Here is a 14,980-nt window from a genome sequence, read left to right as displayed (position 1 = left end):
CGCGCAGCTACGCCCAGTCTGTTATACACCTGGCTGAAAATGACTTACAAGTTCGTGGCACCCTCCATCGGTAATGCTGTAATTCAGTATGCTGTTAGCCCACCCTCAACCTTGATGACAACTTCCACTCTAATAGTGCTGGAAGGTTTCTTGGGGAATGGCAGCTCATTCTTCACGGAGTGCCGCACTGAGGAGAGGTACCGATGTCGATCGTCGATGCCTGGCACGAAGTCAGCGATCCAAAACATCCCAAATGTGTTCTATAGAATACAGGTCAGGACTCTTTGACAGGTGTTCGATCGTGTTGAAAGATGCAGTCGCCATCCCCGAATTGCTCTTTAACAGTGGGAAGCGAGAATGTGCTTAAAACGTCAATGTAGGCCTGTGCTGTGATAGTGCCACGCAAAACAACAAGGGGTGCAAGCGCCCTCCATGAAAAACACGACCACACCATAACACCACCTCCTCCGAATTTTACTGTTGGCACTATACACGCTGGCAGATGACGTTCACCGGGCATTTTCCACACCCACACCCTGCCATCGGATCGGCACATTGTGCACCGTAATACGTCATTACAGACAACGTTTTTCCACTGTTCAATCGTCCAGTGTTTACGCTCCTTACACTTAGCGAGGCGTCGTTTGGCATTTACATGCGTGATGTGTGGCTTATGAGTAGCCGCTCGATCATGAAATCCCGCCTAACTGTCATAGTACTTAAAGCGGATCCTGATGCAGTTTGGAATTCCTGTGTGATGGTCTGGATAGATGTCTGCCTATTACACATTACGACCCTCTTCGACTGTTGGCGGTCTCTGTAAGTCAACAGACGAGGTCGACCTGTACGCTTTTGTGCTGTACGTGTCCCTTCACGTTCCCGCTTCACTGTCACATCGGAAACGTTTAGGAGTGTGGAAATCTAGCGTATGACACAAGAGACACCCAATCACCAGACCACGTTCGAAGTCCGTGAGTTCCGCGGAGCGCTCCATTCTGCTCTCTCACGATGTCTAATGACTACAGAGGTCGCTGATATGAAGTACTTGGCAGTAGGTGGCAGCACAATGCACCTAATATGAAAAACGTATGTTTTGGGGGGTTTCCGGATACTTTTGATCACATAGTGTATCTCTCTTTCATTTGTTACCTGAAACTGTCCTCACATCGGCTATCCAGTGAACAGCTCCGAATGGCGTTCGGTTACAATTTATAGGCGGCACAGGCAAGGCATGTAGAAATAAGGCCTACTGTTTAGAAGTAAGGAAACTTCTTTATTTCCATACCTCTACCAACTGTTATCTCCAGGCAGCTGCGTTTTCCTAAAGAGCATAGAAACTACTAATTTCAGAGTCACTGGAACTTTCTAAAGTGAATGAGCAACTGGCAGCAATAATAATTTCCGAAACAATGTCTTCGATAAAATCTTGTATTCTACGATTCGTCAATTACCCACTTAATACGTCTCAAAACAATCCTTCGGTCCATTCCGGTGCCCTTTTCTAGGCTAGTTTCTCAACTCCATTCACAGTAATTTTTGTTTTCGTAACAACGTACCCTTGTGCGTAAGAAACTTCAATTGCGTTAAAATGGCAATGATAAGGTGACGGTGTAATGACTCTATGTCTGTATTTGTAAGTTACCTCCTCGATAACGTACTTTGTGACTTTTGGCTTATGAAGCGATACGAGCTCTAATAATACTACTTTTTCGTAGTATCAGCCATAGGAACTTCGTGTTGTAACCACTGAATAATGTCATTCTTGCAAGATGAGAGGGTTGCATCCTTATTATTTAAAACTAAATGGTATGAAGCATTGTCGAGATTAATTACTGATGGAGTTACTAAACTTAGTAAAAGAGCATTTTCGAGCCAGCTGAAAATATGTTCTTGTCTCATCACTTCATGGTGCTCTGACGTTTCCATCGATTTCAAAAGCAGTTGACATCGAGGAATAAAACCACGGAAAGTGCCAGCGTGGGAAAGAATATTTCTGCTACCTTTGCCACTGGGGAATGGTTTACCTTCTCCTTTTTCGTAACTGTATGACCAGTATTCAACCAAGTTTCGTCGACCAGAACACTGCTTTTGAAGTCAATGCCTTTTACCTCACGCAAAAATCGTTCTATCAACATTTGACGGTTGAAATCACTTGTATTTAATACTAGAGCTCTGCATAACCAATCTAAACGATGATTTGCAGCCTCCAAAAAGTTCCGCCTCATGTAATGTCATACGATACTTCTCATCGCATTGATGATAAGTATTGTATATGTGACTCCGAATCACATCTTGTACGAAAGGATTTGTTACACATTTCGGAATACTTCACATCTCGTCGGCTGCCGATCGCTCGCCTGCTTTGGAAACCGGCAGGATTTGTTTGCCAGTTTCCGCCTCCATCTCAAAATATTTCAACACATTGCATCCGAGTTGTCACGATTGTCCTTTAAATGCAACTCCTTGACCAGCTTTCTTTCTTAATGTGTTTGTATCCGGCATCTTGCGTTTGCCCTTTTATTTGGCACATCATCAGATATGATAACCACATCAAAACCAACATAGTGTATTTATCTGTCCATCTATCTACCTATCTATCTATCTATTTATCTCTTTCTGTCTCTCTCTCTCTCTCTCTCTCTCTCTCTCTCTCAGTGAAGAAACTTGCGCGCGCCATACACTGCTCACAGAGCACTATAGCAGTTTGGCAAGTGAGTGACGTCGAGCCCTCAGCTTGGAGTAAACCAGTTACAGTACGTGAAGTATCAACCAATAAGTAATTTTTAGCGGACTTTTTTAAGCACACTTAGCCACATGTGGCTGGATTGACATTCCAACTGGAAGGCAAAAGTCGGGACATCTAAATATGTTAACTACGGTAACAGCTCTGCTCTTGTTTATGCTGACTCTAGCAAGGAAGGTGTGTAAAAAATTCAATGAATTTGTAACACAAAAGATCGAGATATAATTTAACGTCTTGAATTTAACGTCAAGATGAACATTTACATTGCAAAATTACATCATCGGCAGCAACAAAAAGGAAATCAGAAAATAATGTGCTCCTAAACACATACTTAAAATTCTTTTTGTGTCATCGAGTGTCAAAGTGCCCACCATCTACTGCAATTCACTTTTGCAGTCGCTGGTGAAAGGACGTCTGGGCAGACTGAAGAGGTTCTTTCGATGTCATTGCACATGCTGCAACGGTACGATGTTCGTCACTGAGTTTATCACGAAAAAGGTCCATCAGGTGAACGTGAGTGTCAAGTAATAACGCCTCAACGGTCTGTCCAGCGACCTGGAAAGAAGTGACAAAGCGCTTGCCTAGCGACAAGCGATTAGCGGGCCGGACGCCTGCGGTGCTAATACCACATACCTCTACGTTTACCTGTTACGGTTTCTTCAGTGTACTAAGGACCAATCACATAGTCTTCAATAACCCCGCACCAAACTTTCACGCTCCACTGCCTCTGGTATTTGACATGGCTCAGCGACTCTTCAGTCTCTGCAGCCCAACAACACATAATTGTTAAACTCTGTATTCCATAATTTGTTAATGTAGATTCATTGGTAATGGGAATTCTTTGAAGAGAGAGTCCATTCTCCTGCTACCAGTGTCTCTGCAGTTAATATGATTTTGAATAAAGACTGTACATCGTTTAGTCAGGACTTTCTTATAATTCATCTGGATGTAACCGTGATTACGATACTTTAAATGGTTCCGGAAATACTATAGACGAACGGCTTTTCTAAAGCACCCTGTATAATGTAGTACAGTCATATCTTGATGTACATACATGATTTAGCACAAGTTTTTGTTTTCACGCTATATGTTACAGCAGTATCGTATGCTCCTGTACACAGAAAACGAACAAAATATTGAATTTTACCAATTCTGTGAAGTAACTGATATTTTAAATAAAGTGTCAACCATAAAAGAAGATGGGCCATTCAATAGTCCTTCAAACTTTGAGGTGGCAAATTTGATACAGCCTTCTCAACACGAAGTTCTCAGCACACAAGGCGCTTCAGATCAGAATTCAGATTCCAACTCTTGAGGATCAGTATCTCAGATTCAGCAGATCAGGTTGAGTTTGTTTTTTATTTCCAAGGCATGATAACAACCAGTTAATTCGCAGACACTCTTATAATAGTTCTGAGTGGATACCACTTAACTATCAAGAAATACAAACATATATACATATATATATATATATATATATATATATATATATATATATATATATATATATATATATATATGTTGAGTCCCATAGTGCTTAGAGCCATTTGAACCATTTGCTTATCGTAAGCATCTATACTATGCGCTGCATGTAATTCCAGCTACAAACAACTTGCAGTGTAACATTCTCACAAATGTTCTGTGTAGAATCTTTTGACAACCAGCAAATTTTTCTGCGTAGCACGCTCACTATTTTGCGTGAAATGAGGCCGACCATTTTAACTCTAATTGCAGACTTCTCGGAGCGCACTAGCTGGTACCCCTGCACCCACTGACCGCCTTCTCCGTTCGCTCCAGCCGACCAGCCTTGTACATTGGTACCGGAGATGACAGGAAGGAGTGAAATGCTCGGCAACTCCGACTTACCGCCAGTTAACCGGGAGCGTTAGCAAGCCCTTTTCCCATTTCATGTATTTAAATTTATTAGATTCGTGCATATGTTCGTAGCGCTTTTGTTTTGCATTTAGGTATTCCGATTGCTATTGGTTTACTTATAGTTTGTAATTTTTTATTTGTAGTTCAGTGCTGTTATTTGAGTTTACATATTGTCATTTTGTCATTTGGAGATATTGGACTCTAGAAAATGGAGTACGGAGTGGAGGAATCGGAACATTTCAGACGTCTTCTTCGCTCTGAATTCGTTAGAGGGATGACAGCAGAAGAGGCAGCCAGAAACATTTGCGCCTTGTATGGAGATAGTGTCGGCAGAGCACGGCAAGAAAATGGTTTCCTCATTTTATGGGGAATCGTTTTCCAAAGTGACTCTCGAAGTTCAGGAAGACCTTCGGAGTTTGATGTAGATCCTTCATACGCATTTATCCCCAATGATCAACTTCAGTGTACTCTAGGACTGGCAAATGGGATGAACTGTGATCATTCCATCACCGTCCGCCATTCATATGAAATTAGCAATGTTCAAAAATCGGGTGTATGGGTACCTCATGCTCTAAGCCAAAAATCACAAAAATCTGCGGGTGGCAAGATGTGCATCTCTGCTTGCATGTCATGAACTGGCTCATGAACAACACCGCTAATTCCTATCCTGTATCGTCCGTTACTGGTGACGAGAAATTGTGTGTTTAGGCTAACACAAGGAAAAGAAAGCGACGGTTGAGCCCAGAAGTAGCAGCACCTGTGCGAATCCACGAAAGATATTGTTATGCATCTGATGGAACAGCGACGGTATCGTATACTACGAATTGCTTGCCCGAGGTTATTGTCAGCAACTGAGCCGTCTTGCTCGCACAATCCAAGAAAACGAGCAGCAAGACTGCGTGAAGCGATGCTACTCCACGATAACGCCCGCGCGCATTCCGCTAGACTGACTAAAATCTATCCAGGAGTTGGGTTGAAAAGTCATTCCGCACCCACCTTATTCACCTGATCTGCTGCTCTTATGTTTTCACTCTTTCTGCTTTGTATCGAATAATCTTCAAAGAACTTCTTTTCTGGATGAAAATTCGCTCCAACATGGCACGACGAGTTCTTTGCCTCAAAACCACGTGATATACAAATTGCGATAATAAAGTAATGAGACTGATGTCATTGATAGTAACATTTATGGAACACATTTTCTGTAATATCCTCCAAGACCCTCGTCAAAGCTTTTTGGACATCTTGTGTTGTTTGAAAATGGTGTCCCTTGACCGCCGTTTTGACTGTTTAAAATAGAAAAAAGTCGCACGGAGCGATATGTCGCGTCCCAAGCGTGGGTATTGCGAGGGATTGAGCGACACGGTTCGTGGATGGGATTTAGCCGGTTGACCTTGGTGAGAGGGAGACTTTTTGATCTGACTAAGATGTAGAAATCCCTGGTGTGAAGGTACAAGGCTAGGAAGCGGGTAGAATTAAAGTCTTGATAACTTTAACAATTTGCAGTTTATTCTGAATGAATACAGCTCGCCCTATCGGCGCGGTGGTTGCATTCACAGGAAGGCCAAGTCTAATACAGAGACGGTGACTGACTCCACCGTTCCGACTGCCTACTAGAAGTTCTGCAATGTTTCCTAACACCCTACGTTAGAGTCCCGCGGCTACGCCTTAACGCTCTCCAGCGACTATATCCGGCTGCCTGCCTACAGCCCGTTCCCCAGCCCAAGTCGGCTGCCGCTATCACTCTCTAACTCTTCGACCTGACCAGACAAGACCCGACAAGACCCTCAGAGCGGCGTGCTCTCGGGTTTTGTTAGCGTTTCCCCTTCGACCCCGCCAGCGCTTGGCATGACGTAGCGTCGAAGGCAACTTGTCCTTATTTGGTACGTTAAAACATTGTTGTTGCTATTGTTCTTCAGAGGCTGAGTGGAGGGATAGAGGCGCCTCTTCCTATATGGTCACGCACTGCGTCCTGAGCCCATCATTGGCTCCTCATGACGTAGCGCTGTCCCCACCAAGGGCCCTCTTTCTTTCTCTCTCCACTCCCAGACCTCTCTCTCTAGCCAGGAACGCATCTATTTATACTCCTTACGTGATTGCTTATCATGAGTCCCTGCACAGACCTTCGTTTGTATCTGCTGGCTGTTTACTTTCTTATCAAGCACCCAACTGCCCAGCAGTTTGAGTGCCGCCTCGGCTGACCCTTCGGCCACGCCTGGCGTCCAGCGCTACAACTTTAACTTCTTCCTACGTACTATCCTCACGGTACTGCAATTAGACTTGGCTTGTTCCTGTGGTTACAACAGATATCTGGCGAATAAGGTGGCTGTGGTAGTACTGTAATTTGTTTTGAGGTTAAAAATTGCTGTACTGACAGTAGTATGGGATGGCGCATTATCGTGATGCAGAATCCAATTATTAGCAATGTTGGCACGGACATGGAGAACTCTTTTACGAATTCTTTCTAAAATTTCTTTTTTGTAATATTGGTTAACTGTTTGTCCAGGAGGCACACACTCTTTATGAACAATTCTCTTGGAATCAAAGAGGTTCATGGTCATCCACTGCAGTCTTCATCTTCAACATTCGTTCTGCCTTCACTAAACATTTTGTGCCAACGAAAAACTTGATCTCTTGGTATAACCTCCTCTCCAAAAGCGCAATGTTATGCGGTTCCATTTCCGTGGCGAGAGACACAAACATCTGTTAACGTATTACAGCACAACTCACGACTGAGCAGTTGCATCGTTGTGCCGCTTCGACTAGAAGCAGCTTATAGACCAAGGTCAAAGATATCGTGCCTACGCAAGCCTGCAGGGTTGCCACATATTGCAAAGAAAATCAATCTCATTATTGTCGCACCTCGTATACAAAGTTATCCCATCGTTGGCAGACTATTGTAAATATTGACGGAGAATATATTATTGATGGCTGAAATCTCTGTTATGAGTATCTGTTGTGTTCATTTAACTTATGGAAAAGCGTTACGAACGTATGCACAAACCTAGTACTCATTGCTTTCGCAACCGATGTTGACACAGGCTGCCACAGGCTGAGTGTGACGGGCGGCTGGGCGCAGCTGTTGCAGGTACCCTCATGGACAGCCGCCGCTGAGGAGGCCATGTCGCCCAACCGACCAGTCAAGGCGCGCCCCCAGTTTCGGCGCAGGTTCAGCCTCCAGCCGTCCTTCTTCAAGGACGATGCCGAGGGAGAGGGCAAGCTGCACACGCCCAGGTCAGTACCGCTGAATCTCAACTCTTGGGGGAAGTCAGAAAGTCAAAAATTGAGTGTCCTAGGCAATTCCTCAAATACATTAACTACAGTTATGTACGTACTACTGATGACCTGAATGAAAAATACAATACACTTACTAATAAAGCCTCCAACTTTTTTTGAAAGCCGTTTTGTCTCCTGATAGAACACTGATTAAGTCAGAGTCTACAAAAAGGATGTAGACTAGGTGAGGACTAAAGCCATCTTGGGCAAAAAGCAACTATCTCTCAGTCATAAACATGTCTGATGCTGTAGCCATAGCTACACAGTATATTACAGTATATTACAAGGTACTGAAGATTCTAGTACAGACATCAAACAAAAAGATAATATCATTAGGAAACAAAATAAGTAAAAAAATGGCAAATGTTGAAGAAGGAGGCTGGTGCTACGAAAATGATGAGGCCCGGGCAGCTTTAAATATAAGTCATACTTTGGTAACAGTTGTGCACGGTAGAGCAGGACTTTCATATCTATTATTGAAAGGAAGGGGTTTATCAATAGGAGTAAAGCACCATTGCCGTAACAGCTTTTGTTATTACATACAGTCTTCATGTATTTGGTCACCGAAATGATCGCGACAATCTGAGAACGGGTTCTATCCGAAACGCGTCAAGTAAGGTCAATCATTTATCTGCTGGTGGATTCTTATTTAGAGACCAGTACAGCAGTTGCGCAGCACACTTATTGATTTGCAATATGGTCGCATTCTTTCTGCGCGAGTTTATGTCACAAGTACAAGAAAGAATTCAGTGATATGAATATGACTCTTAGTGCAAAGGCTATGTAATAACAATCATAAACCTTATAAAAAGGTAACTATTATGATAAAATATCAACAAAGTGAATCAAAGAATGTTCCTCAGACTTAAGTACATCTTAAGTAAATTGAGTAACCAGCTGCTTACAACTCGAGCCTTTCCCAGTTACCCAAATATTGAAGATAACCTTGTGTATAAAAACGGAAGGATAGAAACACAACCAAGCTCGCGACTACTCTCACTTTTGACATAATTCTCAAAAATTTTTGAAAAGGTAGTATATAAGTGACTCCTTTCCCATACGACTTCACATAATACATAGAGTTTCTTAAGGCGTTCGGTAATAAGAAGGCAGTAAGTGAAACGAATTATTGGTATATTCTGTAAACTGTCGAATGCATTTCACTGTGTAGATCACGATTTCCTTTGAAGTAATGTATTATGAAGTGACAGAATATGTCGCAAAATGGTTCAAATGACATTTCTTTAATAAGGAACAAAGAGTCTCAATAGGAAAGTACCCTGTATTAAGTACCCAGCCATCATCCTTCGAGGGATCTCTGACGTTGTTCTATCTTAGTTCCTCACTTTCTCTTGCATGACTTAAAGGCCCTTCATTAGTAACATTACCAGGTAATACAAACATTGCAATAAATATCAAATGAAGTATAGTTTAAGAAGGACCTAAGCAAATCTTTATTTGCGATGTGCATGTTGCCAAACATAGCTGATATAAAAATAATGAAGCTAACATAAGTGGCTTTCTTTCATTCCATAATATCATATGGGATCGTTTTGTGGGGTAACTCGTCAAGCCAAGCTACAGTTTATCGAATCCAATAGCGTGTAATACAAATATTTTTTTAGTGTGAACTCACGAATGTCCTGCAGGGATCTACTCAAGGAACTTGGGATACTACCTATTTATTGCCAATATATTTATTCCTTAATCAAATTTCTGTTTTGTAAAAAGCTATTTTCCAGATCAGCAGCCCTGATCATGGAATCATTACCAGAAATATGTCTATAAAGTAGTCCATTATTCAGTAACTTTTCAGTAGCCATTATAAATTTAACTACAAATGAAGTTCAGTTTTACAGGAGTATAAGTGGAGTAGTATCAGCTGCTGCGTAACTCCTGCTTCACTAAGAAATTTCCTAGCAGAGCCGATCGATATGTATATTATTATTAACACCAAATAACGAGTTTTTCGTAAAATCTGACCTAGACAAGGAAAATCTTCAGTGAAATAATATGATCAGTGAAAATAAGCATTGTAAACTGATTTTCTGTGTGACGATGCTTGGCTAAAATAAGCTAACAATTTCATTTATTCTAAGTGTATTGTATGTTCTCATGTTTCCTGAAAAATTTATTACGTTTAATGAAAATACGCTAATGGAAAAAATCGTAACATCAAGAATGAGTTGCCGGCCGAAGTGGCCGTGCGGTTAAAGGCGCTGCAGTCTGGAACCGCAAGACCGCTACGGTCGCAGGTTCGAATCCTGCCTCGGGCATGGATGTTTGTGATGTCCTTAGGTTAGTTAGGTTTAACTAGTTCTAAGTTCTAGAGGACTAATGACCTCAGCAGTTGAGTCCCATAGTGCTCAGAGCCATTTGAACCATTTTTGAAGAATGAGTTGTGGAACATAGACGACAGATGGTAGGCGTGTTTCTACATCTGTACAATGATGTCTGTTCAAAATTCGCAGCAATCGCATAAGATTGGCGCTAGTGCCACCACTATGATGATGCAAATCAGTTTTACTTTAAATACACGCTGTAATGGTCACGAGCATTACTTACCTTTGAGGCTGTTACTTACCATTGTGGTTGGACCTGACGGGTTGATGTTAGTGAGGAATGCCTTTAAGGCGACCAAGACGCCATTCCAGAAAGATTTGGCAAGAACGTAGCCACTGTACATGAATGCTGGCAGTGGTGGTCACGAGAATATAAGGTCGCAGGAAGTCCGGGCTCCAGAAGGTCACATAGCACTACCGAGAGCACGATACAGTATATTAGTACCTAGCTCTGCTGATATTGCAATATGCATTCCAGAACTATGCCGGCATGTTCCACTTATTTCTCCACTATCCCAAGTCTTAAAACAGTTACTGGTGTCCTAGGGCGATGGTAGTATTTTTCAGACAGAAAATCATATTGGAATCAATTTTGGTTGAAACTGCTCCAGCCGTTGCAGAGTAAACCACGACGTCACGACTCGCCATCCCAAACCTCCCTCCCCCCTCCCTCGCATCCCTATGCTAGTAGTATCTTAAGGTAATTTGTCTTTCGATGTATTATGCCTTATGTGTAACAAGTTTTGTTCATACTTCTTCAGACTTACAAGAGCCATCATTACATGAGTCATGTAATTACGATACACACCCTCAAAAGGTGCTATGGGTGTCATATGCCCCTCCCCCCCCCCCCCCTATTGTCTCCTTGCACTATGTTACGCAGTGAACATCATAAAAATAACTGCACCCAAAAGGAAAAAGGGCATTGCAGTCATTTCGAGTAGATGGTACCACACATTTCAAATGATTAGCCTTTGAACATTGAAGGACCAACATTTATTGTGCTGCATGGTCACATAGAGCAGAAAGTATGTGTTAATATGGCATCGCACCTGACCACTCCCCCCACCCTATGCTTGTGAATAGAAGAATCCAGATCACGCAGGAGAGTTGCACAGCACTCAGACGTAGTAGTGAAATGCTCCTTCCCTTGATACTTGCACCTTAGCGCGGTAGTGGAGAGATCACGTGATGCGGATGGCTATGGCAGAGTATCCATAACTGCAAGGCATGGGCATGCTTGGGAAGTGGCAGCAGTAAGAGGATGAGTGCTGCCATTTTGAAATATGCATGGGCGTGGGCATGAGCTTTCATGAACGATACCGGTTGCAAGACCTCTTCCACATTCCATGCGTCTTTCACGGAGGACGTCAGGAAAACTAACAGTGAACATGCACCATAGGATATTGCTCAACACACCATCACACGAGGCCGGCAATACGTGTTATGCGAGACTACAAAGTGCTCCTTGAGGCCCTCTCCATTGCGCCTGCAAACACGGATCTGGTGGTCGTCACCTTTAAGGCAGAAACGGGACTTGCCACTAAAGATGAGTCGTTGCCTGTCTGCAGGGCTCATGTCCGTCTTTGCGACATAAGACGAGTCGGGTGTCATGCTGTGTGTGTATGAATGGCAGAGATCATAACACTCAGCATGTGGCAAGTCCTGTGTCATGTTATTTGCTAATAGTACTAACACTTACAGGATGTTGCATATCCTGCTGAATGGCATCTGTCGTTACCATTAGATCTTTTCGTGCGCGACACAGCATCCATCAGTCGTTCTTCCTGTGTTGTACGTCATATGTCTAGAACTTACATCTCGTGCATGTATACCTTCCTGTGTCCTACATACTGAAGGGAACACTCAAATAAATTGAAATATAATGAGGTGTTGAAAAGCTGCTAAAATTGATTGACATTTTACAGTCCAAATTGCCGTGTTATCTGTTTTATTGTTGTCGCTCAGAGACGGATATAACCGGTTTCGTACCAAGCAGCTACATCCTCAGGCCTCATGTCCCATCTTATCTAAATGATTTAATGTGTGTTTCAATGTGCAATGGGTAGCATCTTGGAATGTGCATTAAACCATTTACATATCATGGGACATTAGACCTTATACACTCTTGAGGAAGTACGTGCATGGTACGAAACCACTTGTACCCATCTTTGAGTGATGACAATAAAACAGCTAACATGGCAAGTTGGACTATCAATCAGTTTTACCATCATTTCAACAACTCAATGCATTTCAGTATATTGGAGTGTACCTTGCAGTACGCATAATTATTTTAGCAATAGATGCCCCACTTACAGAATTGTTACTTCCTGTAGCCATCGTGGCCAACAATGAGTAGTGGTGGTGTATGTACAACCGGTGTTCATTGTTAACAGTCCTGTAAAGACTGCGATACATGTAACACTTATTCGAAATTTGCGCCTTTGAAAGAAACATGGACTGTTTATAAAATTCAGCCATCTTCACAATAATGTAGTGTCAAAACCAATGGTCTTCTGCAGTCCCACTATACAGACAGTTACAAACTTTTCTGACTCGACAACCCGCAATCGAACTTACCACCTGGTCGTAGTGCACATTCAGATGATGATCTAGTGATGCTACCTGCTGTCCGGCATGGCTGTTCGGTGCCCTCTTATCAAGCAATGGCCATGGTCCCACCCACGTTTCCCAAGTAAGTGGCTGACGGTGCAAAAGTGGATGCCGAAAGGAAGCAAGGGGGGATGCTTAACGCTTGTAGGGAGGTGGGAGCGGCAGTTTCAAAAGTGGCGCCAGCCCCTCGCGCCACCTGACGTCTCACGGTCCCGCGGCGGGTTGGAGCTGCTGCCCAACTTGCCTTCCGTGCACACGTCGTTTCGGCCGTCTCTGATTGGTGCCAGCGGCCACAATCATAGGTTTACAAGCTGAAAATAGTGCCGGCCTTGGCACTGCAGATGTTCCCAAACCTCCCCCACATGTTCACGTCCTCCAATTTACTGATGAAACCGCCTTCCAGGCCCTCTATCCTCCCCTTCAATGGTCCCAACGTATCTTGGGTAACTTTCAAACCCACCTCGCCCAGTTCACCACCTTGTACAACCAGTGGCTGCTTCATGAACCCTTCCAAGACGTAGGCAATCATCATAGGTCGAACCACTCCGTCCTTCTGGCTCCACGATTTTCATCTTACCGTTTATAGTCATTCTATCCACCTCACTCCTACCCTGAAATACCTTGGTCTCATTCTCGACAGTCACCTCCCCTGGACTCTCCATCTCCTTACAATCGAACACAAAGCCCATAATACACTCTGCCCCCTGAAACTCCTGTCTGCCAGACATGGGGGCTGCATCCTTCCACTATCCTTCAAACTACAAATCCTTGACCAATCCCATCATTTGTTATGCCAGTGTCGCCTGGATTTCCGCCACAACCAGATACTACGAAGCCTCCAATGTTCTCAAATGCTATGCACTCCAACCTGCTTTCTGTATCTGCCTTCCGTCCCCCACACAGATCCTTTATGACCTCGTCCACTTGCCCACATCTTCTCCTTTTTCTCTCGAATACATCTACACCCCGCACATCGTCCACAGACTCAATCGTCCCCCCCCCCCCCCTTTACCCACTAGTGTCTCCTGTCATCTCTAACCGCAGCCTGTTGACGTGATTTTATGATGGTGTCCTGCCCTATCTTCATCTCCACACATTCTGCTTCCTTTCCCAATGCAACTTCCAGCGCCTGCCCCTCCGAGATGATGAGCTACGCTTTGATATCTACCCCTCCTACCAACACCAACCCCACATTCCCCCTCCCCCTCTTCAGGACACTCTCCCCTCCCCTTTCCTCAGCGGTTTTTCCGTCCCTCGTCCTATCCTTCCCTTTCCAATGCACCACTTCTGCATCTCTGTGCTCCCTCCTGACCTGCGTTCCCTCTCCATCTCCATCCTGTCCGTCTCCTGCCCATTGGTGCGCCCCCCGAACCCCTTTCTTTTCATCCCACCTTCACCAGTCCAGCTGTCCCGCTGCTCGTTCCTCTCTCCCTTTTTTCCCTCCTCTCAAGCCTCACCACCCTCGAAAAGTGCCTCCCAAGCAGTTTTTATTCTTCATTGTGTGTGCTCCATCTCGTGCAGTGGTTTTAAAGTGTATTCATTCTGGAGTTTTTTCATACTGTGGTGAACTTTAAAACTGTGTGTCTGACATCAGTGTATTTTACATGCTCCACAAATCGCCAGCTGTGTTTTTTATTTTCATGTGGACTTTCTTTAACTGTACCACATGAATGTCTCAGTGTTAAGTGTATGTTTTAACCCCCACTGTCTCCCCTTGTGTCTCCCCTTGTTACGTTCTTATGTCCCCCTTTTTATAGCCTTTTATATGTATCGTTTTCATCTTTTTATTAAATGCTTTTATATGTATCGTTTTCATATTTTTATTAAATGTATCACTCGGCTGAAGAGCGGCGGATTGTGCCACTGCCAGCGTTCCCCTTCCCATATGGGGCAGGGGAATGAAATCACAATAAAGAAAAAAACGGCCCTGGCAGTCAATAGTTTTACTCCTGATGACGATTGCGGAGCTAGGCATCAACAGTTCGAGAATTTTATTGGAACTGACGTGGCCTGAAAACCGAGAAGATTCCGCCGCGAAAGACTCCGAGGACACATACCCACCCAATTTGCAGCGTATCGGTCGCATCCTTCTGGGTGCAGCTCTTTTTTGATGACCGGTATATGTACCAAGATT

General features: G+C 43.6%; 1 protein-coding gene across 2 annotated transcripts in view; it reads left to right on the top strand.

The window, feature by feature from the left end:
- Positions 1-14,980, top strand: part of LOC126457960 (GTP-binding protein drn-1-like) — a 336,213-nt gene that overhangs the window by 304,658 nt on the left and 16,575 nt on the right. For both annotated transcript variants that reach the window (XM_050094712.1, XM_050094721.1), the window contains exon 2: positions 7,695-7,849. In XM_050094712.1, the coding sequence (XP_049950669.1) occupies positions 7,737-7,849 (113 nt within the window). In that variant the 5' untranslated portion in view covers positions 7,695-7,736. The remainder of the gene's footprint in view (positions 1-7,694; positions 7,850-14,980) is intronic.

The sequence above is a fragment of the Schistocerca serialis genome, chromosome 1 (assembly GCF_023864345.2).
Source record: "Schistocerca serialis cubense isolate TAMUIC-IGC-003099 chromosome 1, iqSchSeri2.2, whole genome shotgun sequence".
Lineage (NCBI taxonomy): Eukaryota > Metazoa > Arthropoda > Insecta > Orthoptera > Acrididae > Schistocerca > Schistocerca serialis.
Note: the sequence above shows the minus strand (reverse complement) of the source record. Positions and strands in the feature narration are given on the sequence as shown.